Source organism: Adiantum capillus-veneris, chromosome 12, assembly GCF_014529385.1.
Source record: "Adiantum capillus-veneris isolate H3 chromosome 12, ASM1452938v2, whole genome shotgun sequence".
NCBI classification, from domain to species: domain Eukaryota; kingdom Viridiplantae; phylum Streptophyta; class Polypodiopsida; order Polypodiales; family Pteridaceae; genus Adiantum; species Adiantum capillus-veneris.
Window position 1 is genome coordinate 87,415,811 of NC_140942.1, and position 26,306 is coordinate 87,442,116.

The following is a 26,306-nucleotide window of genomic DNA, read 5'->3' on the forward strand; positions in this document are numbered from 1 at the left end:
CATGCATAATGGATTTCAAGCAACATGGGTAGCATTAGGACAAGTGTCCTCCTTACCTCTTTGAGAGAGAGAACTTGAAAATATCTAGACATTTATTGAATTGAACTAGAAGCTCATTGGTCCCCTCTTTAGCCAAGCCAATAGGATTCAAGCACACCATGTGGCTAAGCATAGGGAGAGCCTGACATATGTCCATGTGCCCCTTGAAAAGGGGGTGCCCTTTGGGTGAGTGGAAGATTAAGTCAAAGATTCCCCTAACTTTGGGGCTTTCACCTTTTAAGATGTCATTTGAAAGACATTAACCTCATGGAGGATCTCATTGTAAAGTTCCAAAAAACATACTTCTTCAAACTAAGAAGTGTCTCATTTTGAATGTGAAAAAAGGCCTCCTCCCAAGTTCGTTTACATACCTCCACTCCTCCCCACCATCTCTCTTCTATCTATCATACACTCTTCCTTTAGGGACTCCACACTTGACCATACATTTCCTACTATGTATTGAGAGACAAATGAAATGAAATGAAATATTATATTAACGTCTTCTAAGGTCATATTGACATATGAGACCAGAGAGTTACATCATGGTGAATTTGATACAAGGTCTGGATAAAAAGAAAGAAACTAACTAAACAGAAACAATACTAGACAAGTAAAAGGTGAGTAGCAAGAGCGTGAGAGGTACATATACAAAAAGTGGGTGTGTACGTTAGAGAAAAAATACAAAATGGTGGATAGGTGTATCAAAATCCGTAGATGGCTCCCATTGATCAATGCATGATTGTGTTGATGTCCTCCATGGTGAGAGTCTGCATAGGGCATCTCCCATGTCTCAATAGTATAGATCTAATCCTCTATTGTAACCTCCTCCATCCATGGGAGCATTGAAGGAGTACGAGCGGAAGTGCGACGCGAGAGAGAGTGCGAGAAGAAGAGCACGACGATATGGTGAACTCGCTCTATTGTGATGTGTAGAGCATAGTGAGTTCTTATTAGGTTTTTACAAAAGAATATGTGTACATACCTGGCGGCCCGCCCACTTACCTGGGCGACCACATTGGGCTTTATACCCCAACAACCTCCCACTTAAAGTCCAATATGGTACTTTAAGTGTGAGAGAAGCTACTATACAAGCTAATATACAAGAGATGTAGAGAAGTGATGTACTACCCTACACCTAACTGCTTGCGAAAATGCGCAAAGCTCTCTGAGGGAAGTCCTTTTGTAAGTAGATCAACAGGATTTTCTATGGTGTGAACTTTGACAAGCTGAAGTTGCTTATCCTCGAGCATTTACCTGATGAAATGATACTTCACATCCACATGCTTTGTCTTTGAGTGATAAACTGGATTGCGAGCCAATTGTATAGCACTTTGACTATCACAATATAACACAGGCATCTCTTTTTTGATTCCCAAATCTGTTACTAGTCGATTAAGCCAAATTGATTCTTTGCATGCCTCTGATGCTGCAACATATTCAGCCTCTGTAGTAGACTGAATAACACAATCTTGTAATCTAGAACGCCATGATACTGCTCCACCAGCCAATGTAAAGACATACCCTGACGTAGACCTTCGGTTGTCTAAGTCACCTGCATAATCTGAGTCTGTAAAACCCTTTACACTTAGCTCCTGACTCCCATAGCATATACGCATACTCTTTGTAGCTTTCAGGTATCTCAATATTCCTTTCACTGCCTCCCAATGTTTCTTGCCTGGGTTTGACATGTATCGACTTACTACTCCCATTGCAAATGCAATGTCTGGGCGAGTAGCAATCATTGCATACATCAAACTACCCACTGCAGACGCATATGGAATCTTATCCATTTCAGCTTGTTCTTCCTTAGACACAGGACAATCTTGTTTGCTAAGTTTCACATATGGTGGCAATGGAACACTCAGTGCCTTTCCCTTCTCCATATTGAAACGTTGCAAAACCTTGTCAATATACTCTGTTTGAGATAACCAAATCAACTTCTTTGATCTGTCTCTCTCAATGCGCATACCAAGTATATGACTTGCCTCACCCATGTCTTTCATGTCAAGCGATTTTGCCATCTTTGACTTCAAAGCTGAAATTTCTTCCAAGTGCTTGCCAGCAATCAACATGTCATCCACATACAAAATAAGGATCAGCCAACTGCCATCCTTAGCCTTCTTTGTATATAGACAGTGATCGAACTCACTACGTTTGTAGCCTTGAGAAAGCATAAACTTGTGGAATTTATGGTACCATGCCCTCGGTTATTGTTTTAAGCCATAAAGACTCTTTAACAACTGGCATACCCAATCTTCCTTGCCTTTCTCAACAAACCCTTCTGGCTGCTGCATGTAAATTTCCACATCTAAATCACCATGCAAGAACGCTGTCTTGACATCCATTTGGTGCAACACCAAATCTAATATGGCAACCAATGCAAGAAAGCATCTCAATGTAGTCATCTTGACCACCGGAGAGAAGATTTCATCAAAGTCAATGCCTTGTTCTTGCTTAAAGCCCTTGGCAACAAGCCTTGCTTTGTACTTTGGCTTACTATCATGAGCGGTGATCTTATACCTGTAAACCCATTTACAGGGTAGAGCCTTTTTGCCCCGTGGTAATTTAACTAGCTTCCATGTCTGGTTTTTATGCAGAGCTGTCATCTCTGATTGCATGGCCAATTGCCAATTCCCGGAGTCCTTCATTTGCACTGCTTCCTTGTAACATGAAGGCTCATTGCAATCAGTCAACATGACATAGTTCATAGATGGAACAAACCTATCAGGAGGTCGCGTGACACGTCCAGATCTACGAACAATAGGTGGCTCAGGCTCAGCCACAACCTGTGGTTCCACTCTATCCTGTCCTTGCTCCTCTTGAGCCTTGACATTTTGTCTTGCACGTGCAGGTCCATCTTCTTGGAAGACAACTCTTCTAATCTCCTCAACCCTCTCTGGTTTAGAATGATATTTGGATTCATTAAAGTGAGCATCATTGCTGCGGACAACCTTTCTGGATTCGGGATCCCAAAGTCTGTACCCCATCTCACCAGAATTACCATAGCCTAGAAAGATGCACTTTCTACTCTTTGGCTCAAGTTTGTTCCTAAATTCCTTTGGAACGTGAGTATATGCCTCACAGCCAAAGACTCTGAGATGCTTGTATGAGGGCATTTTGCCTGACCATACCATCTCTAGCACTGAATCCTTCTGCAAAACCTTGCTAGGAGATCTATTTACAAGATGAACAGCTGTTGATACAGCTTGAGCCCAAAACCCATTTGGCAGTTGTGCATTAGACAACATACTTCTGACCTTCTCTTGTATGGTCCTATTCATCCTCTCAGCAACACCATTTTGAGGAGGATTGTAAGGAGCAGTAAGTTCACGTTTTATACCTTTTGACTCACAAAAGTCCTGAAAGGCCTTTGAAACATACTCTCCACCATTGTCAGTGCGTAAGCATTTAAGCTTCTTGCCACTCTGATTCTCCACAAGTGTCACAAACGTTTTGAAAACACTAAACGCTTCATCCTTGTGCTTGAGAAAGTAAACCCATACTTTCCTGGAGTAATCATCTATAAATGTCATAAAGTAAGAAGCTCCCCCTAGAGATAGGTTAGGCATAGGTCCACACAAATCACTATGAACAAGTGCCAACTGTGTATCTCTTCTACTGCTTCTATGCTTATGTGGCTGCTGTGTTTGCTTACCATACAGACAATGTTCAGAGAATTCAAAATCATTAAATGAAAAGCCAGGCAAATAACCAGAATGAGACAAGATTTCCATTCCCTTCTTGGACATATGTCCTAACTGGCTATGCCACAAAGAAACGTTCGGCTGCTCGGTTACATTGATTACATTTTTAGAGACATTTGATACATAAATCATGTAAAGTCCTCCAGACTTTACTCCATGTGCTACTGTCATAGAACCCTTGGATATCTTCCACATGTTCTGTCCATTGCCTAGCCGAACATGATCTTTAGTGGTCACATAAGAGGTAAACCACTCCTTGTTTGGAGACACATGAAGTGATGCCCCTGAGTCTATAATCCAGTCACTCAGTGCATTTCCATCAGATGCTGTAAGAAGAGCTGACTCCATTGTATTCTTCAAGAAGTAGATGTCTCCTGACACTAGACTGTCATCCTCTGCAACAGTGTTTGTCACATTTATTTCTTGAATCTTCACTGAGGACTTGTTCTTCTCACCATGGTCTTCAGCTTTCTCTTTGCCTTTTTCTGCTTTCCATTCTCTGCAGTCTCTTTTCATGTGACCCTTCTTGCCACAATGGTAGCATTCTATGTCACTCTTGCCTTTAGCACTGCGGGACTTGCTACGAGACTGATTCCTCTTTCCACCTTTGTACTTTTCTTTGGTCCTTCCCCTGACAACTAAGGCTGTTCCTTTGCCTTTGTCCATTGTCTTTCTATTGGTTTCTTCAGTAAGCAGACTTCCTTCTACACCTGCTATGTTCAAACCATCTAGAGGTGCAGAATTACTCAAAGCTGTGCGAAAAGTGTCCCAACTTTCCGGCAATGTGATCAACAGGAACATAGCTCCAACAGGTTCATCAAACTTGACACGATGAGCTGACAACTGACTGTAGATGGTGTTGAATTCATTCAGATGATTGGACATAGGTGTCCCTTCTTTCATCTTCAAGTCAACAAGCTTCTTAAGCCAGTATACCTGTGAAGCTGCACTCTGCTTCTCATAAAGATCACTCAGCTTTGTCCATGCTTCATAAGCCGACATCTCGTCTGCTACATTGAAGTAAACGCTTTCTGCCAAAGTCAGCATAATGGTAGAAAGTGCCAATTCATCCATTTCGCTCCATTCATCTTCGTCCATATCTTGTGGTTTTATCCCCTTGAGCTTTATAGGTTTTATCTGCTTCTTTTGTACCAACACGTGCCAAATCTGCTTCTTCCACAATGGGAAATTGGTTTCATCCAGCTTCTTGATATTGTAAAGAGCAGTGTCCTTTGATCCAGCCATAGCTACGCTTCACAGTAGTTTACTTTCCTGGGAAAAATTCGGCAGAGTTTCCTCTGTAAACTGACCTCTGAACCAATACCAACCTGTCAAATGAACCAAGAAAGCTTCAGATTCTGCAGAAATTTCGGCAGAGTCTCCTTTGTAAAATGGCTCTGGTGTACTCAAAAACAGACCAAAAAAAACAGCTCAAGAAACACTGTCTCTCTAACACTGTAAGCTGCGGGTAAACCTGTCCTGCACCTGTACTGTCTCTCACTGTCCTGTAAGCATAGACTGTGACAATGCCTCAACGGCAGTAAAGCAAAGATGCAATCCCAACTGTCTAACTCACAGTCAATACATCCTAGCTGCCTATCTAAGGGTGCTCGAGGGATCGCTCCAAGACCTGTATCACCGAAAGGATCTCAACATTCGAGAATCCCCCAGCTCAATAAAACCTCACTCGACCCTCAACAAAGGCTGCAGTAAATCTGACAGTACATAGACTTCCCACAAAGTCATACATCCACAAATTTCCCACTATATGTTGTAACCGCTGCGGCGGTTGTTTGCTGCGTGACTCACAGCCAGCAAACCCTCAACAAACATACATCATCTCTGACAATACATCCCATGTGGAAGTACCTGCAATGTCAGGATGAAATCTGGAATATCAAGCAGCAAACACAAGCTACCTGATGAACTAGTGGATGTCGCCTACAGTCTGTGTGTAGGTGTCATATGTGACACGCCTCCAAGAACTGTGAGCCGTCCTTCGATGTGTAGACAGCCACAAATCAACACTTTGGGAGTGTCGATATCCTCAACACCTGGAGTCGTAGGCCGAAAACCCCAAATTTGCAGAGTCGGATCTGCACCCGTCGAGACCACGTAGTCGAAAATGGCCTGCGCAGACCTTTGTCAAAGCCGAACGGTGGCCGAGATGACCTCAGAATGAAATTCTGAGAACACCGAGCCCTTCGGGCTCGCCCACGAGATTTGGGGCCGTGTCTTCGCCTGTCGAATTTCACTCCAATCTGAGTTGGTGACTCTAGCCTCCTCCAGTGCTGCCCCGAGCCTCGATCTGAGCTCTGATACCAGTTGAAGGAGTACGAGCGGAAGTGCGACGCGAGAGAGAGTGCGAGAAGAAGAGCACGACGATATGGTGAACTCGCTCTACTGAGATGTGGAGAGCATAGTGAGTTCTTATTAGGTTTTTACAAAAGAATATGTGTACATACCTGACGGCCCGCCCACTTACCTGGGCGACCACATTGGGCTTTATACCCCAACAATCAATAGCTTAATTTCTCTCTCTTTTGAAGTATTGTTCATGCCTATCTAACTAGGTGTTATGCTTTTTGTTGCTCTCTCCATCCAAGCACTCTTGCTATGCTCATTAAGAATCTATTCTAATGAAATGCTCACTATGTTCATGTTATTTTCCGCTACACACAAGTTACTAGGCCATTAGATGTTACACCACAGAGGGGGTGGTTGGGGTGGCACTCGGGGAGGTTGCTGGCAGCACTGGGATGGGGCGCGAGGCGCTGGAAGCTGGTGGCTACTTGGAGGTGGAGTGACAAAAAAAACTCGCTCCGTTTCCAATTCTTGATTTCACCGGCGGAAGTCAACTCCATGATCTAATTTACATTGCGCATTGGGAGCGTAGCCAGCTATATAGAAAGATTGTAGAGAGATGTTTGATCGGTGGGCAATTGGTTCAATAGTTCTAAACTTACGTTGAAGGGGGCGTCCGGACCTTCTATGCAGTTAGGTGTGAATGCTTAACTACTATAGGTTTTAGTTTCTTCAGGCTTGCTTCGTGCAAGAAATAGCAGAAAACAGACACAGAGACGGAGCAACAGGTGGGAGAAAAGAACAGAGGAAGATGGGGGAGCAGGATAACAGCAGCAAGGACGATGTACGCACCCTCTTTATCTCCGGGCTTCCCGACGACGTGAAAGAGCGCGAGATTTACAACCTGTTTCGAGCCCATCGCGGTTATGAGTCTTGCCAGTTAAAGTATACCGGCCGCGGTTACCAAGTTTGTTCTCTCTCTCTCTCTCTCTCTCTCTCTCATTCTCCACACACACTCACTCACTCACACACATACACCCCACACAATTTTTTTCTGTAATGCTGTATTGAATTAATATCTCTCACACACGGCGCACACATGTCACATGCATGTGCACGCCCGCGTACACACACACACACACACACACACACACACACACACACACACACACAACAACCCCCAACCCCCCAACACACACACACACACACACACACACTCTTGCAGCTGGTCTATACTCTCAGGGTGCTTGCCCACTGGAAATTATAGATTATTAGATTATATTGGAATTCAGCCTCAAAGCACGGAACGTGTCTGGAACGCCATCTACACATTCTGGGTGGTGGATGCCCTTGCAGCTTGTCAGTGTGTGTTGCTGATCACAATTTTGTTCTTATGATGGGCATTGGCAGATTGTGGCATTTGCAGTTTTCGCAGATCAAGAGTCAGCATTAGCTGCCAAGGATGCCTTGAATGTAAGCTCTTTATGCTCTCCACATGGTTGCATTTTTCATGTCTTTGAGTCTTGTTAATCGTTTGTAATGGACTTTACATCAGGAGACCAAATTTGATCCGGAGCTATCTACTACCTTGCACATAGAGCTTGCTAGAGCTAACTCAAGGTCGAAACGTCATCGAGGAGGTAGTTTATGTTCATGTCTATATTAGCTACTTGCTTGTATTCTGGAAGGCTCACCGAGCTTTTTGCTTTCTGTAGATGATGGCAATTTATTCTCCATGGAGAAAAAGTCTAGAGGCCCTAAGGGAGTTTCACATGTGCTGGGTGATCATGGTATGTGTTTACATATGTTGGAATTATATGGTGTTCTTAGTAATTGGGTAATAATTTGTTGGAATGTGTTGTTGCTCCCGGTTACTGCAGCTCTTTGTTTTTGTGATTCTTTTTATTCCCTTGGTTTTCAAGGGTGTTTCCCACAATGTTATTTTGTTCATTTCTTTTGTTTGTGATCATGTTCATGTTTCTCCTTCTTCCCTTTATTTTATCTTAACTTTCTTCTTTAATTTTCTGTCATACCAGCTTGTTTTGAGTTTGAGTTGCAGTCTTGTTTTTCCACTGCTCTGAATGTAATGGTTAGCTTCACCTTAATTGTGGTGCATTTGTTTAATTCTGCCACTATTTTCAAAAGTTAATCTCCTGCATGCTGGTCAAATCTCATCCTCCACATGTTGGCACATTGCACACTCACAGGGGTTGGAGGCACAATGCACTTGCCTGGATATGGGCACTCCGTTTACGGCGACATAAGTGGTTACCCACCCACACAGAGGTCAACATACACCTTCTTTATGGCACTGAACAGGATTTTTGTCTCACATAAGTGCAAGTTGATTTCTAAGTTAATTTCAATACATCAGAAAGCATACCACCTGCTTTAAAAGCATATAAATTTTCTTCTGGGGTACTAGATTCTTCGGCTCTGACTTGAATCTCTCTTACATTACAGCGGAGCTCCGCCCTACGGTGTGCACGATAGCTTATCCAGTGTAATGATGGTATGCCATTTCTTTGCTATCTGCTCTTTTTGGCATTATTGTGGTTTTCATGATAGTGATGACATACGCTGTTCTGCAAGTAGTCCGATTGGCAGGGCACCTCAATGTTGCCACCTATCACTCCGACAGGTGGTAATCCTCCATGCTCTACTCTCTTTGTGGCAAATCTTGGTCTCTCCTGCACTGAAACAGAGCTGTATCATTTGCTTTCAAGGTAAATTTGGCTGCAATATTGTTTTTCTCTGGAGTGTTGTTTGCTTGGGTCATATATTTGTATGGTAATTGATGGTCTTCAACAGCTTTCCTGGGTTCATTAAGCTGAAGATGCAAACAAAAGCTGGGCTTCCTGCTGCATTTGTCGATTTTCAGGTGGTAGATTATATTTTTATATTTATACTTATTTTTTTAAGGTCTTTTGTTTTGGGTTTCTCTGTAACTGATTATTCCTGCTTGTTTAGGATGAGGCGTGCTCGACACAGGCTCTTACCCAGCTTCAAAACTATGTTCTTCCTTCCTCAGATCGGGGAGGAATGCGCCTAGAGTATCCTGAAAGCTTAAATTTTAATTAAATTTGATAGTGTTTTCTTATTTACATAAAATTGTCATACGGCATTATTTTTTGCTATGTGCTTGTCTGCACTGGTATGCCTTGAACAGCACTAACTATCAGATATGCGAAAGCAAGAATGGGTCTTCCCAGAAGAGAGAGGAGGCCTTGAGCAATTTCAATCTTGGGGGTGCACGATTTAGAGGATAGTAAGCTAGAGAACAATTTTGATTTATCCAGGTGACCAAGGATATCTTGGTCTTAGATTTGTTACACAGTTGTTGAGCTACATAGCAATCTTTGCCTTTCTGCCTGTGCAAAGAAAAGGGTGTTTTGTTACCTTTTTGTAAATGAACATGTTTTGCTGTGCAAAACTTGATTTTGTGATGAATAGTTTGGATTAGCTGTCTAAAGCTCCGTGAATATGTGACTCGTTTTGGACTTGTGAATGGGTTAGCTCCTTTTGAATTTGTATGTGCAATTCCATCTTTTGTCCTGAATTCCATGTTGACCTACAGCGATAGATTGTTTCGACTTGTCAAGATGGTCACTGTATTTGTGGTTTGCATTGGCAGACCTAGAAGCAATGTATGATGCATCGATGTCTTTTGTTTCTCTGGGTTGCTAGGTGGCTTTGAACACCTATATTACCTCTTAGCATGTCCACAGTCATTTAGGAAGTTCTCTCCATTCACAGGTTCTGAACTGGCTGCTATAGGTGTGAATGCTATCTGACATAGGATCTTATAGCTATCTGACATATACAAGCATATCGCTCTCTTAGAATCAAATCCTGTTGCAGGCTGTGTTCCTAAGTACGTGGGCAACTCACGTTTGATCAACTAATGAGTGCATTTTACACGCTGCCATGTGAAACAATTTGACATTTCTTCTATCCTGCCTTGACCCTTGCGTAGGATGGTTTTTGTCTGAGCTAAGGAGGTGGATGCCTTGCCACAATGATATGGGCAATCGAAAAGCTTATCCAGCTGCTGCAATCTGTCGGAAGATGATTAATGTACATGTAATACCTAGTGAACCCATGGGTGCCAAAGGCCCTCGAGGACTCAGGGAGATGTACATAGGCTGTAGCAGCTAAACTATTTTCAAATGAACATTACGGTTGGAAGGAAGTTTAAGAGTATTGTTTGGACCTGGATATATTTTAGCAGAAAAGGTGAAGCAGCCAATGAAATGCTGTGCGATGTGATGTGATGTGATTTGTGCTTGCAGAATCATATCCAACCAGTATTATATCATCGTGGGGCCAATGCATGAAATCTAAGGCAAACTACATTTGGGTTTTTGGGGTGCCTTTTAGCCTATGCGTATACTTGATTGTCTAAGCAGGCAATAATTAAATCCATGAAAAGCATGTAAAGCTTAATGTGCACACCTTTTAGCCTTTGTACAGTGTTCCAGTCGTGGCTTTCTTGAGTATTATTAGCTTTGGGCTAACTTGGTATGAGATAAATCTGTGGTCTTCCAAGACCATTATTCAAACATTGCGAGTTACAAATGTTAAAGCAACGAGTGGATTGTGAATGTTTCCTTCGATCGCATCTGAATCCATAGATGATGAGAAATTGGAGACAGCCCCACCAATTCCAAAATTGAAAAGAGAGATGGGGAACTAAGAAAATAAAAAGTAGCGAAGTAATTTTGGGTTTATTGCAAGAATGATTGTACTAATAGCATGAACACCTAGATGGGATGAATTATTCAGTTGTGGGAGAATTAAGGGTTGCCACATAGATGGAATGTAACTTTCTTGGCAGGTTATGGCTATCTTCAAACCGTCATAGGTGAGTGATTGCTTGGTTGTGGTGGTCGTTCATTGTTTCTACAGGGAGTGCTCAAATGCAAATCATTGGGCAAGGTTAGGGTGTTGATTCTTGATTAGTTATAAGAACTGTGGCTATATTACCCTACCTTAAAATTTGTTCTTGTTCTACTAGCTATTATATGTCGCAGACTGGTTTAGGATGTTGGCATCATATGCTCACGGTAAAAGTGGGGTGAGGGCAGAAACCGAACCATGTTTGTGTTCTTTAAGTGGTGATAGGAGTGCGAGCTCATATTAGTGGTATAGAAGGTACATTGCAAATAAATTGTAAAAGGGAATGTGGGTCAAATTGAGACCGCTTAGGATTTGTACAAGTGAGGGTTGATGGATGTTGCCATGAGCAATAACAAGCCTATGAGATATCCCAAGCTAGAGAGAGACATAGGGAAGGGGTGAGGTACTAGTGATTGAAAATACTCTTAGCAAACTCACACAATTTTATGGGTGCTAAGTAAGCACTAGGGAAAGAGATGGTAAAGGCTAGCTAACTAAAATAAAGGGCAAAAGTTATCAACCTTACTCATTTAATGTCGGTGCAAACATACAAATAGGTGAAAGGCGGGAAGTTTTTTCCAATTTTGATATAGAGGGCTCAACTTGCCATGGTTACCCATGTGCTATGGATAGCTTATCAACCTTGAAGGAGCTATCTATACGGAAGGATATATGTTAGAACACATTGAGACATCAAAACCAATAAAATCATTGTTTTCCTATCTAGCAAGTTTCCTTCACTAATTGACAAGAAAGGTAAGGGATAGGGAGAGCATACATGGGAGGTCTCGGGTTGTCATGAGCAAGGAGACTTATAGCTCGAAAGATTGACTTTATGAAGGTCACTTGAAGTGGGTAAAAGGCTGTGAATTGAGGAAAGCTATACATAGGATATGGTAGTGGAAAAAGGCTTGGCATGCCAAAGTTGTGAGTGGGGTTGAAGAAGCTATTATTATCATTGAATAACCAAGATTGGACTTTTAATTGAAAGTCTTATCTTTTCTCTAATTTGAACTCTGCATGCTTCGAAGTCTTGTTCCTTTGACATGATGGAAGATTTAGCTAGATCCTTTTAGTGCTATCTTTAACAGAATGTCAAAATTCTTATCTTCTATGGAAGGTTTAAAATTTAAATAAGGGATTCTCTTCAAGGTTTCTTAAAAAAATCTTTGAGCTTTGGATTTTTTGGGTGAGCTTTTTGTTCTAAAAACTGAAGTCTCCTTTGTCCATTTTTTTCCCGGTATTGCAAAGTTGAGAATATAACACATGCTACCAAATCTCTCTCTCTCTCTCTCTCTCTCTCTCTCTCTCTCTCTCTCTCTTCCTTCTTATAGGAATATTTTATATTTTCCACCCGAGTTGAAGTTTCTCCCACAAAATAAAGCCTCAGGAATTTATCACTTGTTCATATTTGGGAAGGGCTCATTTTGGCCTACTAAAGGCATTTTCATCCTTTGACCAAAGGTCTTTTGAAGGATGATTGATTTATGGGTTATTCTAGAATCTTGTATCCAAAGGCAAGTTGTATAATATCTCTCTCAAACTTTCTTCCTCTTCTAAGATACAACTTGGATTTTTTGGATTACAGTGTGTGTTTTCATGGTCGAGAGAAAAGAGATTGCAAAAGAGGCAGAAAAAACAATGATCAATAGTTGATGATGAGAGAGAGAGAGAGAGAGAGAGAGAGAGAGAGAGAGAGAGAGAGAGAGAGAGAGAGAGAGAGAGAGATTGAGATTGTAAAATAAAATAACAACAAGTTGGATCTTATAGTAAGTAAAGTAGAGAAATACTTCAAATCAGACAAGAGAGAATCATAAATTTAGATTACCAACTTGATACAATATGTTGGCATTGTCCAGCCATGCGCTCTCAAGGTAGAGCTTAAATGGAGACAGACAACAAAGCTAAATGGGTGTACAAGTAGTAGGGGCTAGATATCACAAGATTGGATGCCTTGGCTTAGCATTGATCTCCATGTATAATTTTAGTCTAGGGTGGTAGGTTACTATATGGAGCATGGGTGGATTTGGCGGCATTGACTGCACACATTTTGTCGCCAAACACCATTGTCCACACCGGCCATCGGCCAACACTGATTGGCCATTCACTAGTATAGAATATACACATGATATAGCTTTCCAAGGGAATACTCCATGGAATAGATCCCAAAGTTGGGTACTGAAAAATTAGCTCAATATCATCATGATTACAATGATGATCACTTTGGTGTTTAAGCCAAAATTCCACCAAAAGTGTGTGCACTAATGGCTTCTCCTCATAATGGGGGCATTGCAAATGTGCAACATACGACCAAGTGAGATACATGCTAAGAGGTGGGCATTGAGAGTATACTAACAGATATGCAAAAGAATATAGTACAACAGAAAAAACATCCTTACAATCACAAGATATTTAGGTAACGATTGCAATATCACCAAATACTGTGCTTAATTTGAATTGTTACTCTCGTTGGAGGAAAAAAACAAAAGCTAGTAATAAAATTTTAATACCCTTGGATCACACATATCGAGTGTTGGTATTTTTGGATGTTCTATACTACACTCAAACACAAGGTAGACATTTGCACACATGATTGTGAATAAACATTATAAATGTAAGTAGCTAAACCTTTAAGGTATTTGATTTAGCATTACATTGATCTACTTGTACTACACACCAAAAGCCTGCTACAACTAGGACTGTAGCAAACTTGTAAACACATATAAATGGTACATATGACAAGGAAATCAAGCATGCACAATTCATTAGATGATGATTGTTATCCACAAAGCACATGAGAAAAGAGAGGGGGAAAGCGAGAGATAAAGAGAGTATGGCATGTGCACCTCCTAGACCGGATAACTCCATATGCTTGCAAGAGAAAGAAGGCGAGATAGAGAGAAGAGATAAGTGACACAAGATTAGGGTCAAGTTAGTATCCTTGCATGGATCATAGAATGAACGCATGTGACCCTATTATATAGTATAAGAGAGGAAGCACGCGCGCGCACGCGCGCGCACACACACACACACACACACACACACACACACACACACACACACACACACACACACACACACACACACACACACACACACACACACACACTTATCTAGTTGACAATTATTGGACTAAACCTGGGCTGACTTGTTCCCTCTTCGAAAATCTCATTCTCGCTATCTCCTATACCAAGATGGAAACCCTACACTAACTTGGTAATAAGATGAGTCTCCCGTGCCGAGATGGAGTACCTACACTAACTTGGTATGAATTGACCCTCCTTTGATGAAGGGATAGCGATGCTTTACCTCACAATCTGGGATTTTACTGCGGGGTTTGTCTTCTTTTTAGCCCTTTTTCTCATTTTCCCATTAATCTTCATTCGTAGTTCTCCCCTTGTGACTCCTCCCTACTCGGGTAACACATGATGGAATTTTAAAACCTCTACATGAAATTTAATTTTTTCCTATTCAGGGGTTGTGAACAACCGTGCCTACATGTGACCTACCTAAACTATGGCTCATTCATGGGATACCTAACTGGAGTCAGTGCAATAGTTCTTTTGGTAAATCCTTCTCTCGATTGCGTTCTCAACAGTGGTGAGGTTGCGCCTCCTTCTATATGTACTCGTCCTCTCTCTGTGTTCTCAAGCACTAACACCCATACTTCGAAGTGCACATGTAAGCCTTCTTTTTACACTCGCCAGTCCTTGCTCTAAGAGTGCCAACCCTTAGCCAATTTGGCAGTTTTCACATGGTTTGGTTTTAAAACTCCTAGCTTTGATGAGCTGGAGTCTACCTAACTTGGGATTTTTCCAAAAAAAAGGGAAGTCGACTCCGTCTGGCTATAACAAGCCTGCGGTTTTTTCTCTGTTGCACACGTTGGCCGATATCGTGGCCTATAACATACCCTATTCTTGTTCTCAGTCTATCCGTTTCACCCTCACTATGTCTGACCTAGAGACTAAGTGACAGACCCATGTTTAAGAGGCCCCTATGTTTAGGAGGCTATCTCGAATTGAGTGGTTGTGATCCATTATATAATATCTTCAATCTTGGGGTGCATCTGGTCCCCTTTCATTGGCTCATTATCCCTTATCTACACTCTCAACATGAGGACTCAAGAGCATATATTCGTGGGCTATATATGAGGTGGCCCCTTTCTTTTGTTCTAAATAGTATAGTGTTGGGCCTTCTCTCTGCTGCGCTCTCAGTTATTGGGGCTGCGTTTTTTTCCTCTGAGCACTTGCTTTCCTTGCGGGTTCGGCCTTAACATCCAGGCATGAGGCACGCAACTCTCTCTCTCTCTCTCTCTCTCTCTCTCTCTCTCTCTCTCTCTCTCTCTCTCTCTCTCTCTATCTCCTTGAGGAGCTCCTAGTGTGTAAGCCTATGGCAATGCAAATGTATATGTACCCTAGCGTGGTGCTCCTACATAACGGATTCTTTACTGCCGCCCCCTTGTGATGCTTTACTGCCGCCCAGGTAATACATCTCGATTCTCAACACACACACACACACACACACACACACACACACACACACACACACACACACACACACACACACACACACACACACACACACACACACACACACACACACACACACAAACACAGTGCGTATCGGGCTGAGACTCCATGTTGGCCCTTTTCGTATGAGATTAGTTCTCTCTCTAATCTCCCCACGTGTAATCCCTCTCGCTATCTCTATCTCTTTCACACACACACACACCCACTGGCAGATTCTTGTAAGTTATCACCTATGAACTCTCACCCGCTCTCGATGTGTTTGTTTTAGCCTTGGATTGAAAAGATCAGCTCTCTCAATGGTCATGCCTGATCTGCAACAACAGGATCTCTATCTACCATAAGGGCAATATGCAACAACCGCCTACACAGTGGAGTCAATAGCATAAGAATCAATCATCGAAGGCATTCTCGCTTTTGTAATCCGTTCGAACACATGACTGAAGCTAGCATTCGACTACAAAGGTAGGTGTGCATGCACCTACTTAGAATCTGGTTATCTTTTAAGCCTCCAAGACAAGCATGCTAAGGAAATCTTGTTTAAAGTTTTTTTAATATATAGATCATTATGCTGGACTGTTTGGTGGCTTTGTATGAATAAAAATCATTGAAGTTATAAATGTTTCACACATTACATTGCAGGACAGAAAAAGATGTGTTGACCTAGCCTAAAAATCTCTCTTAGTGGGTTTTGAGAAAGATAGCAATTTGGCTTTTTGTACAACAGATCATTTTGCAAAATAAGATGCATAAACTTATATACTTAAATGCATTGAGAAATCTATGGTTTAATGACTTTTGCTTTCAAAAATTAAGAAGGAATTTGGGTATAAGCCATGAATGGCGAGCCGTAAACCTCCCGTGGAGGGTCTCATTGTGAGATGGCAAAAACTGAATTTTTGAAAATTTGTTCGATTTACAAACAAGATGCTGCCCAATTTTTTCTAGGCAGGTAATGTTAACCGTACCTATTGAGAACTTGGTCTCTTTGATTCAGTGACATAATGACTCCTACTTAGAAAATCATAGTGACTCCTGCTAAAGTGACAATGATGGGTAAGTTGTATAGATGGTGGCAAAGACCAGTCGTAGATAGAATCTTTGGTAAATCTGATATTGCTTATGATTTTTTAACCTAATCCTCTTGTTGAATGCATTAAGAGAGGTTAAGTTCATAGAGCTTTGAGAAAGCTATTTCAAATGGCAGCAAAGTGATGCCCTAAATTGGTTAGATTTGTGTACATAAAACCTTTGGAACAACAAATACACACTTAGTTTTTTAAGCATTAGCATAGTGAACATAAATAGTTTTTGGTTGAACATTTGTATCTCATTGAATTTGCAGTCTTTAAAGAAGATTTTTGGTCTGTAATCATACAAAAAAATGTTTGACGTTTAAAGTGGAAGTTGCAACTTGAAACTGGTAAAACATGGAGTTTTTTTTTGCCATGGTATGAGACAAAGGAATAACATCTATATTGTTGAATGCCTTAAACCTCTCGTGAGGGTCTCCTTGGAGATGGCGATAGCTGAAATTTTTGTTAAGAATACAAACGAAATGCTGTCTGATTTTTTATAGAATTGCTTATATTGTTTGTTAGACAAATGCCGAATGTAAGCTTCTTGAAACTCTGAGACTGACAGGGAATGGAGATAGATTCGGGGTTTATGGGATTCATAAAATTCCGAATTGGTTTCATAATCATGACTATCACTTGTTGCTATGGGATGCATAACATCTAGCAGGCTGTAAACACACTCTTAAATGATAAACCCCGGGTTTTTGGCATAAAAACACATAGATAGGTACCTACGGAGAATTATGTCAACTTTTGTATCATGCATGGTAATAGATACTAGTGCTACTTTGAGTCTCCTCAGTGAATATTGGGATACACATGACTATACACTCAGAGGTTACATTACTTATATTCTCAACTTAACAGTCAATCCCAAGGGTAAGCGGTAAACTAGGTCTACAGGTGTGACATGGATGACAACTAGATCCAGTGTCGACACCTGCAAAATGCACAAACATAGCCAGTTCTAACTGAGTGTTTTTGTATGGATGCAGGTAACAGCTGGATCCTTCTCCATGTAGATGTAGTGGAAGCTCATCCCAAAGGGTGGACACATAGCGATACAACACTGAGATATCAATTTGTAATGATTAGAGATCAAATTTTTGATCTAAATAATTGTAATATCCATCAGATACAGAATGATGTATTGCTGTATATGAAATGCTAATTGAGTTTTATGACATTTTGTTTAAAATATTGTTATTTAATATATTATGTAATACAATTGTCTAAGTATGGTTCAATTATGAAGGGATTTTTCATACTTAAACACACACTCTTTTTTCCCTACTAGTCTTTGGTTAGATTAGTGCCATACTTAACAATTGGAATTAGATAATATATTAAATAATATATTATATAAACAATTGGAATTAGATAATATATTAAATAATAATTTAGCTACTCCAATTTATCCTGACTTCAATCAAACGATTTTTGTCTGGATATGGATATTCATACCCTAAGAATTGGATTGGCAGCTCTATAGTATAATTATGCCCTAGGAATGGAGCGCTTAAAGTCTATGATTAATCCCTTGACTCACCTAATCCAAAGGGATGGGTTGGGGCTTTTGGCTCCTTAATTGGTCGATACAAGTTATATTATTACTAGCTTGATCCACCCAATCCAAAGGGATGAGTTGGGGCTCTCAGCTCCTAAATTGATCAAGTACTTACATGCTTACATATAATCCTTATAATGTAATCATTATCCACCCTCAAGCAGGTGTGGAATTTCAATTGGTTTTTATCTTGCAGGATCGGAATATGGCATAGTAACCACAATGACGACATAGTTCACAAAAATGGAGGTGACACATCAACCAGAAGCATGAAATGACAGGTATGTAGTTTTCATAGTATCATACTCTTCTCTCGGGAAGACCTCTTTATCAAACAACAATTGGGTATTATCACATCTAAACCCTGCTCAACACATTACAGATGGGTATTCATGCATCTAAACCATACTCTCCTCCTTGGAGGACCCCTTTATCATACAACAATTGGATACTGTTACATTTACACTCTATTCAACACATTATTGATGGGTATGCGCACATCTAAACCCTTTTTAACATGGTACAAGTGAATGAGCCATAAAACATGGAAATGTTTAGGAAGAATTTACTACAATTGGTGGGGGATTGGTCCACTTGGTGGACCATCCTCCACCAAGTGGATCTCTCCTCTGGGATGGGGGAGGGCCACACACACACACACACACACACACACACACACACACACACACTTATCTAGTTGACAATTATTGGACTAAATCTGGGCTAACTTGTTCCCTCTTCGGAAATCTCATTCTCGCTATCTCCTATACCAAGATGGAAACCCTACACTAACTTGGTAATAAGATGAGTCTCCCGTGCCGAGATGGAGTACCTACACTAACTTGGTATGAACCGACCCTCCTTTGATGAAGGGATAGCGATGCTTTACCTCCCAATCTGGGATTTTACTGCGGGGTTTGTCTTCTTTTCAGCCCTTTTTCTCATTTCCCCATTAATCTTCATTCGTAGTTCTCCCCTTGTGACTCCTCCCTACTCGGGTAACACATGATGGAATTTTAAAACCTCTACATGAAATTTAATTTTTTCCTATTCAGGGGTTGTGAACAACCGTGCCTACATGTGACCTACCTAAACTATGGCTCATTCATGGGATACCTAACTGGAGTCAGTGCAATAGTTCTTTTGGTAAATCCTTCTCTCGATTGCGTTCTCAACAGTGGTGAGGTTGCGCCTCCTTCTATATGTACTCGTCCTCTCTCTGTGTTCTCAAGCACTAACACCCATACTTCGAAGTGCACATGTAAGCCTTCTTTTTACACTCGCCAGTCCTTGCTCTAAGAGTGCCAACCCTTAGCCAATTTGGCAGTTTTCACATGGTTTGGTTTTAAAACTCCTAGCTTTGATGAGCTGGAGTCTACCTAACTTGGGATTTTTCCAAGAAAAAAGGGAAGTCGACTTCGTCTGGCTATAACAAGCCTGAGGTTTTTTCTCTGTTGCACACGCTGGCCGATACCGTGGCCTATAACATACCCTATTCTTGTTCTCAGTCTATCCGTTTCACCCTCACTATGTCTGACCTAGAGACTAAGTGATAGACCCATGTTTAAGAGGCCCCTATATTTAGGAGGCTATCTCGAATTGAGTGGTTGTGCTCCATTATATAATATCTTCAATCTTGGGGTGCATCTGGTCCCCTTTCATTGGCTCATTATCCCTTATCTACAGTCTCAACATGAGGACTCAAGAGCATATATTCGCAGGCCATATACGAGGTGGCCCCTTCATTTTGTTCTAAATAGTATAGTGTTGGGCCTTCTCTCTGCTGCTCTCAGTTATTGGGGTTGCGTTTTTTTCCTCTGAGCACTTGCTTTCCTTGCGGGTTCGGCTTTAACATCCAGGCATGAGGCACGCAACTCTCTCTCTCTCTCTCTCTCTCTCTCTCTCTCTCTCTCTCTCTCTCTCTCTCTCCTTGAGGAGCTCCTAGTGTGTAAGCCTATGGCAATGTAGACGTATATGTACCCCAGCGTGGTGCTCCTACATAACGGATTCTTTACTGCCGCCCCCTTGTGATGCTTTAGTGCCGCCCAAGTAATACATCTCGATTCTCATAAAACACACACACACACACACACACACACAGATAAAGAGAGTATGGCGTGTGCACCTCCTAGACCGGATAACTCCATATGCTTGCAAGAGAAAGAAGGTGAGATAGAGAGAAGAGATAAGTGACACAAGATTAGGGTCAAGTTAGTATCCTCGCATGGATCATAGAATGAACCCATGTGACCCTATTATATAGTATAAGAGAGGAAGCACGCGCGCGCGTGCGCGCGCACACACACACACACACACAGAGAGAGAGAGAGAGAGAGAGAGAGAGAGAGAGAGAGAGAGAGAGAGAGAGAGAGAGAGTGAGTATAAAGCCATCTATGTGCATTAGAAGGCATCCGTTAGATCTCGAGAAACAATCCAATGATAGATATTTCTTTTAGCATAACAACCATACATTTCATATATATTGATCTACTATGAATAAATATTGCTATATACTCATCCTTTAAGAAAGCAACTTACCTTCAATTGCTATGGTTTTAACCTACATGTCGTAACCTGCCAAAAACAAGGATATTACATATATCATGAACATTGTCTTTTAAACAAAATCTAAAGAAAAAAATCTTTGTTTATGCCTAGTTGCCCACATGTTGCATTTTAGTAGCCCATACCACTACAATAAGGAGTATGCATCAAATCCTAAAGTATTTGGACATCATTTTTGTCATAGTCATCACCCATCAACCAACATCCATCAATTTTATAGCAATGCAACCATCATAACATCATAAATGTGTCAATGATATGAACCAAATCATTTCCATAATATACACGACTTATCAAAAGCACACAAATATCAAGATGCATAGATTAGGATGTGAAAACCCATGGCGATGCATATTGCATTGGCCATGCATCACAACTAAGTCTTCTAGTTCTTTTATTTGAATATTAAGTTAATTTGATGCATTTAAGTGTGTGTTTGGCAAGACAAATGAGACGGTTTCATAGTAAACTATCATAGATGAGAAATTTAGCCAACTCTCTCATCCACAAGCATGAAAAATTTAGCACACGCACAACCACAAGCTCCTGTTTGTAAAGTGTACACATCTCTCCTTTCCTAACAAAGACCACGATATTTATGCTCTATATAAAGGATGCATTTTAATCTTCAAGAATGACATATATGATTAACGCGTTAGAGTTTTGGAGGTCGTCTCTTGGGTTTTCCATCTAGATCTTGTGAGTGAGGGCTTGGTTGTGACTCTGCCCGGATTGTGAGGCTTTTCTAGAGTCTAGGCATCAAAGGGGGGTTTTCCCTGTTATTATCATTCAACCTGCCACAATGTGCCACTTATGGGATTCTTGTTGGGTACCCTATTTTTATGTTTTTAATCCTTCATATTTCCATTTCTTTGATGTGTTATTGAGACATAGGCCAATACTTCTTATTCCTTCCCTACATAGGGAGGGGAAAGGGGGGACACCCCATTCTGATATATTATAGTGTGCAAAGCCTTGTATTTTCTTCTGAACAAATTGCCCCATAGAGCTATTTTGCGCTAACAATGTCAATAATCAAAGAAGTGACTTGGATGGGGCATGGAGGTGCAGTGGAGTGTCAATCACACCGGAGTAAACGTATGCTAGAAGATGCACACAAGAGCAATCACGAGTCAATGCAAGTGTGGGCACTCTCATCCCGCTCGAGAAGTTTGGCACATGCAGTTTTTACCATATACATGTGGTAGTGATGTGTGTGAACACACTAGGACCGCCGGGGCATTTTTCCCCTCTTTAGGAGGTTTTTTCCCCCCCGTGCATTGTATATACGCCCATCACTCTAGGGCTATCTATCTTTCCATTGCACACTAAGTAACACACTCGCTATTGTGTGCCTTGAGCTTCCTTCGTCTTCTCCAAGCTGTGTGCGTTTCTCTACAACCCTAATTCCAACAATTGGTATCAGAGCAGGTTACGTCCTCTCGGGCTTAGTCGTTAGGTGCTCCAGAACACGCCTGTTCACTTTCTCCGATTACAGTAAGGTTTGGCGAGCATTCGCAGGTCGACAAATATTTCGGGATAGCTGGTAGAACTAGATCTGCTCAGATTTTTGATTCGGGCTCATTTCAGCCTCCGTTTCCACTACAGACATTACTGCACATGCTATTTCGTCATTTTGTGCAAAATTTTTGTCAGTGCCATTTTCTGCATAACAGGTGCCTTACAATATTCTACGGTTTGTGCTATATAGCACGTGTTGTTCCCGCTCCGTTTCTCCTATTTTCGGGTAGTTTTCACATCAGGTGCAACATTTACCATGGCTGACAACAACACAGATGTGTTCAAGATGTTTGTTGTTGAGGACAAGTTGGATGGGGACAATTACCCTATGTGGGCTTATATGATGCAACACGTTTTTGTGTCAAAGGGCGTCTAGAATATTGTGTAGGGCATTGATGTACGTCCTGGTTCTGAGGATGCAGGCGATGTTGAGGATGTTGCAGGTCTTGCTGCAAGGATTGCTGCTATTAGAGTTGTTATGCCTACGCTAGAACAAGCTTGTTGGGATGTAAAGGATGCGCAGGCTCATGCACTGATTGTGTTGTCTGTGAAGCGCACCATTGTTCCTCACATCCGTTCAACAAAATCTACAAAACAGGCCTGGGATATTCTAGCAGGTCTTTATGCAAGCGGCAATGAGGCCAAAATTGCTTTGCTACGTAAAGAGCTGGAGTCGAAGATTATGCATGAGAAAGATGTTATGGACACTTTCCTTGCTAGTGTCAAGGATATCAATGAGCAAATTATTTCTGCAGGTGAAGTCATTTCAGACAGTTCCCTTGTGCAGAATGTTCTTGATGCCTTGTGAGATTCTTACCAGACTTTTGCTAGTACTTGGAGACTGATGACCCAAGGAACTCCAGAAGTTGTCAAGTTTGATGCATTATGCACATTGCTGTTGCAAGAGTCACTCTCCAAAAAAAAACAGGACTAGACAACGTGCAGTTGAATAGGATTTTATTGCTTCTCAAAGATAGGGATGTAACAGCAATGCATCCACTTCTTATGGTTCTGCTGTGAGTGGCAAAACTTCTGTTTCCAATGCTTCTACTGGCAGCACTTCGTCTGACAATTCTAGTGATAAGGGCAAAAAGAAGATGCGTTGCCATTATTATAAAGCTAATGATCACTTGATCAAGTCGTGTCTTAAGTTGAAGGCTAAAGAGACTAAGAAGAAAGAGGGTGGTTCCACTGCAAACGCTGGTTCCACTACAAATGCAGCCATTGTTGAGTCTTCTGTAAAAGGAGACTATAATGCTGATGTTGATGCAGAATGGGCTTTTAGCGCAGAGTGCACTTACAATCCTGCTGTCCATGATGCATGTTTGTAAGTTGCTGCAGATTCACATGTGTGGTATTTCGATAGTGGTGCTACAAAGCACATTACCTCAAATCATGAATTGTTCACCTCTCTCGAGTCTGTCCCTCATGGGAATTCAGTCACTTGTGCCAACAATGCCTCGTATCCGGTTCAGGGAGTTGGAAAGATTGTGCTTACTGCTGCTAATGGCAGTTCTTTCACACTTGTTGATGCACTTTATGTACCTGGGATCAAAAAGAATCTTTTGTCTGTATCCGCACTTGCTAGACTTGGACTTGTAGTCAAATTTGTGGATGACAGATGTACAGTTCATGATCTCAGTTTTGGTGATGAAATTGTTGCATCTGGCCTTTTGTGCCGTGGGCTGTATAAGCTCACTTTGTATGACAAGTGTGGACAAAATTTTGCAAATGCAGTTGCAGATTCAATGGCTATTTCAGATGTAAAACTTTGGCATGCACGTTTTGATCATCTGAATTTTGCCAGTTTGCTGCGTTTGCAAAAATCTGATATGGTTGCTTCTTTGCCGCCTCTTGAAGCACCTGTCAAACATGTTTGTGAAGGTTGTATTTTGGGTAAGATGCAGCGTTCTAAGTTTCCAAAGGATGGTTCAGTTCGGGCCACATGTAGGTTGCAGCTTGTGTATGGTGATGTTTGTGGGCCCATGCAAACTCCATCCTTGGGCAATTACCTTTACTTCGTGACTTTCATTGATGATTACTCCAGGCATGCATGGGTATTTCCGCTTAAAGCGCTTAAAGCGAAGTCCGAAGTTTTTATGTGCTTCAAACAATTTCTGGCTATGGCTGGAAATGTCTCGAAATGTACTATGGGCACCCTCCGTTCCGATCGAGGGGGGGAATATATGTCTCATGAATTCAATGTATTTCTGGCTAGTCGTGGGAGAAAACACCAATGTACAGTGCCTTATACACCTCAAAAAAATGGTGTTGCTGAGAGGAAAAACAGGTCACTTACGGAAATGGCACGATGTATGGTCAAAAGTCAAGCTTTGCCGCATTCTTTTTGGCTTGAGGCCATCATGTGTGCCACTTATGTACTAAACAGGTGTCCTACAAAAGCTTTGCATTCTATTACTCCATATGAAGCATGGCATGATAGAAAGCCTTCTATTAAGCACATGCGTGTTTTTGGCTGTTTGGCATATGCTTTGGTGCCACAAACACAGCGCAGAAAATTGGATGATAAGGATGTCAAATGTATTTTTGTTGGTTATAGTGCTGAAAGCAAAGGTTACAGGTTGTATCATCTGCAAACAAAACGAATTCTAGTTTCACGGGATGTAGTGTTTGTGGAAGATTCTGTTCAGCCCTTGCTATCATGTACTAGAGACAGTAATGTAAGCTCACATGACATTTATGATAGTTTGTTGCCTCTTTTCAGTGGTGGAAATACGAATGTAAGTTCCAATGAGGCAAATGTACAGCCTATGGGGGTTTTTGAAAATGTTACAGATCAGCCTATTACTGATACAGATGTACGTGATGTACTTGATGAGGAAAGGGCTGAAAATGAGCAAGCTAGAGGTATGCCAAAATGGTTGGTGCACACTTTGTGTGACAGTAAATTGGATGCACCTTTGTCTAGTCGTACTCGTTCAGGCTCTCGCCATGCATCTTATGCATCAGATTGTTATGCTCTGGCTGTGTCTAGCTTACATGATGTTGAGGAGCCTCTGTCTTTTGATGAAGCACATAATTCAGAAAATTGGATGGTTGCCATGCAATCAGAATACGATGCACTTATAGAAAATGACACATGGACTTTATGTGATTTGCCTCCTAGCAAAAGGCCATTGGTACGAAGTGGGTTTACAAGTTGAAATGCAAGCCGGATGGTGAGATCGATCGCCATAAGGCTCGACTTGTTGCAAAGGGTTATGCACAACAAAAAGGCATAGATTATGAAGAGACTTTTTCTCCCACTTGTCGTATGACTACTGTGCGTTTTCTATGTGCATTGGCAGCTCATTTTGGTTGGGATGTACATCAATCCGAAATTGTTACTGCTTTCTTGAATGGTGACATATTTGAGGAAGTTTATGTAACGCAGCCTCGGGGTTTTGTCATAAAAGGACAAGAGGACAAAGTGTGTAGATGTAAGAAGGCTTTGTATGGGTTGAAGCAATCTCCTCGTGCTTGGTATGATAAAGCTGACACTCATTTGGTCAAATGAGGCTTTCGTAGCAGTCCAACAGAAAGCACATTGTATGTAAAGCGTGAGGGTGATGTACTTCTCATTGTGGTTCTCTATGTCAATGATTTGCTGATCACTGGACCAAATGAGAAACATATTGCTGAATTTAAGGCTGATTTGAATGCTACTTTCAAGATGAAAGATTTGGGGCTGTTGCATCATTACTTGGGTATATAGTTTAAGCAGTGCTCAAAACAGGCTTGAAGTTGAGTATACATGATGCTGGCAATCCTGCTGATGTCACTCTTTATCAAACTGCTGTTGGCTGCCTCATTTATGTATGCAACACGAGGCCAGATATTCAGTTTGCAGTCTCACATGTCAGCAAATTTATGCATAGCACAGGGTCTAAGCATTGGCAGGCTGTCAAGAGTATTTTTCGCTACCTTAGAGGCACTTTACATCTTGGATTATTGCCACCAGACTTACATGCTTTTTCGGACTCAGATTGGGCTGGTTGTTTTGACACACAAGTGTCCACAAGTGGTTTTTGTTTCATGCTTGGCAGTTCATGTATATCATGGTTGAGCAAGAAGCAACTTACTGTGGCCACTTTGAGTTGTG

At 41.4% G+C, this 26,306-nt stretch overlaps 1 protein-coding gene across 1 annotated transcript; it reads left to right on the forward strand.

Moving 5' to 3' along the window:
• Nucleotides 1-6,759: 6,759 nt before the first annotated feature.
• LOC147446082 (uncharacterized) lies at nucleotides 6,760-9,576 on the forward strand. Its single transcript, XM_086525393.1, has 10 exons — nucleotides 6,760-7,014; nucleotides 7,458-7,520; nucleotides 7,603-7,687; nucleotides 7,763-7,837; nucleotides 8,255-8,333; nucleotides 8,511-8,559; nucleotides 8,643-8,773; nucleotides 8,859-8,928; nucleotides 9,018-9,100; nucleotides 9,230-9,576. The coding sequence occupies exons 1-10, from the start codon at nucleotides 6,859-6,861 to the stop codon at nucleotides 9,276-9,278; spliced, it is 840 nt and encodes a 279-aa protein (XP_086381519.1). The 5' UTR covers nucleotides 6,760-6,858; the 3' UTR covers nucleotides 9,279-9,576.
• The last annotated feature ends 16,730 nt before the right edge of the window (nucleotides 9,577-26,306 follow it).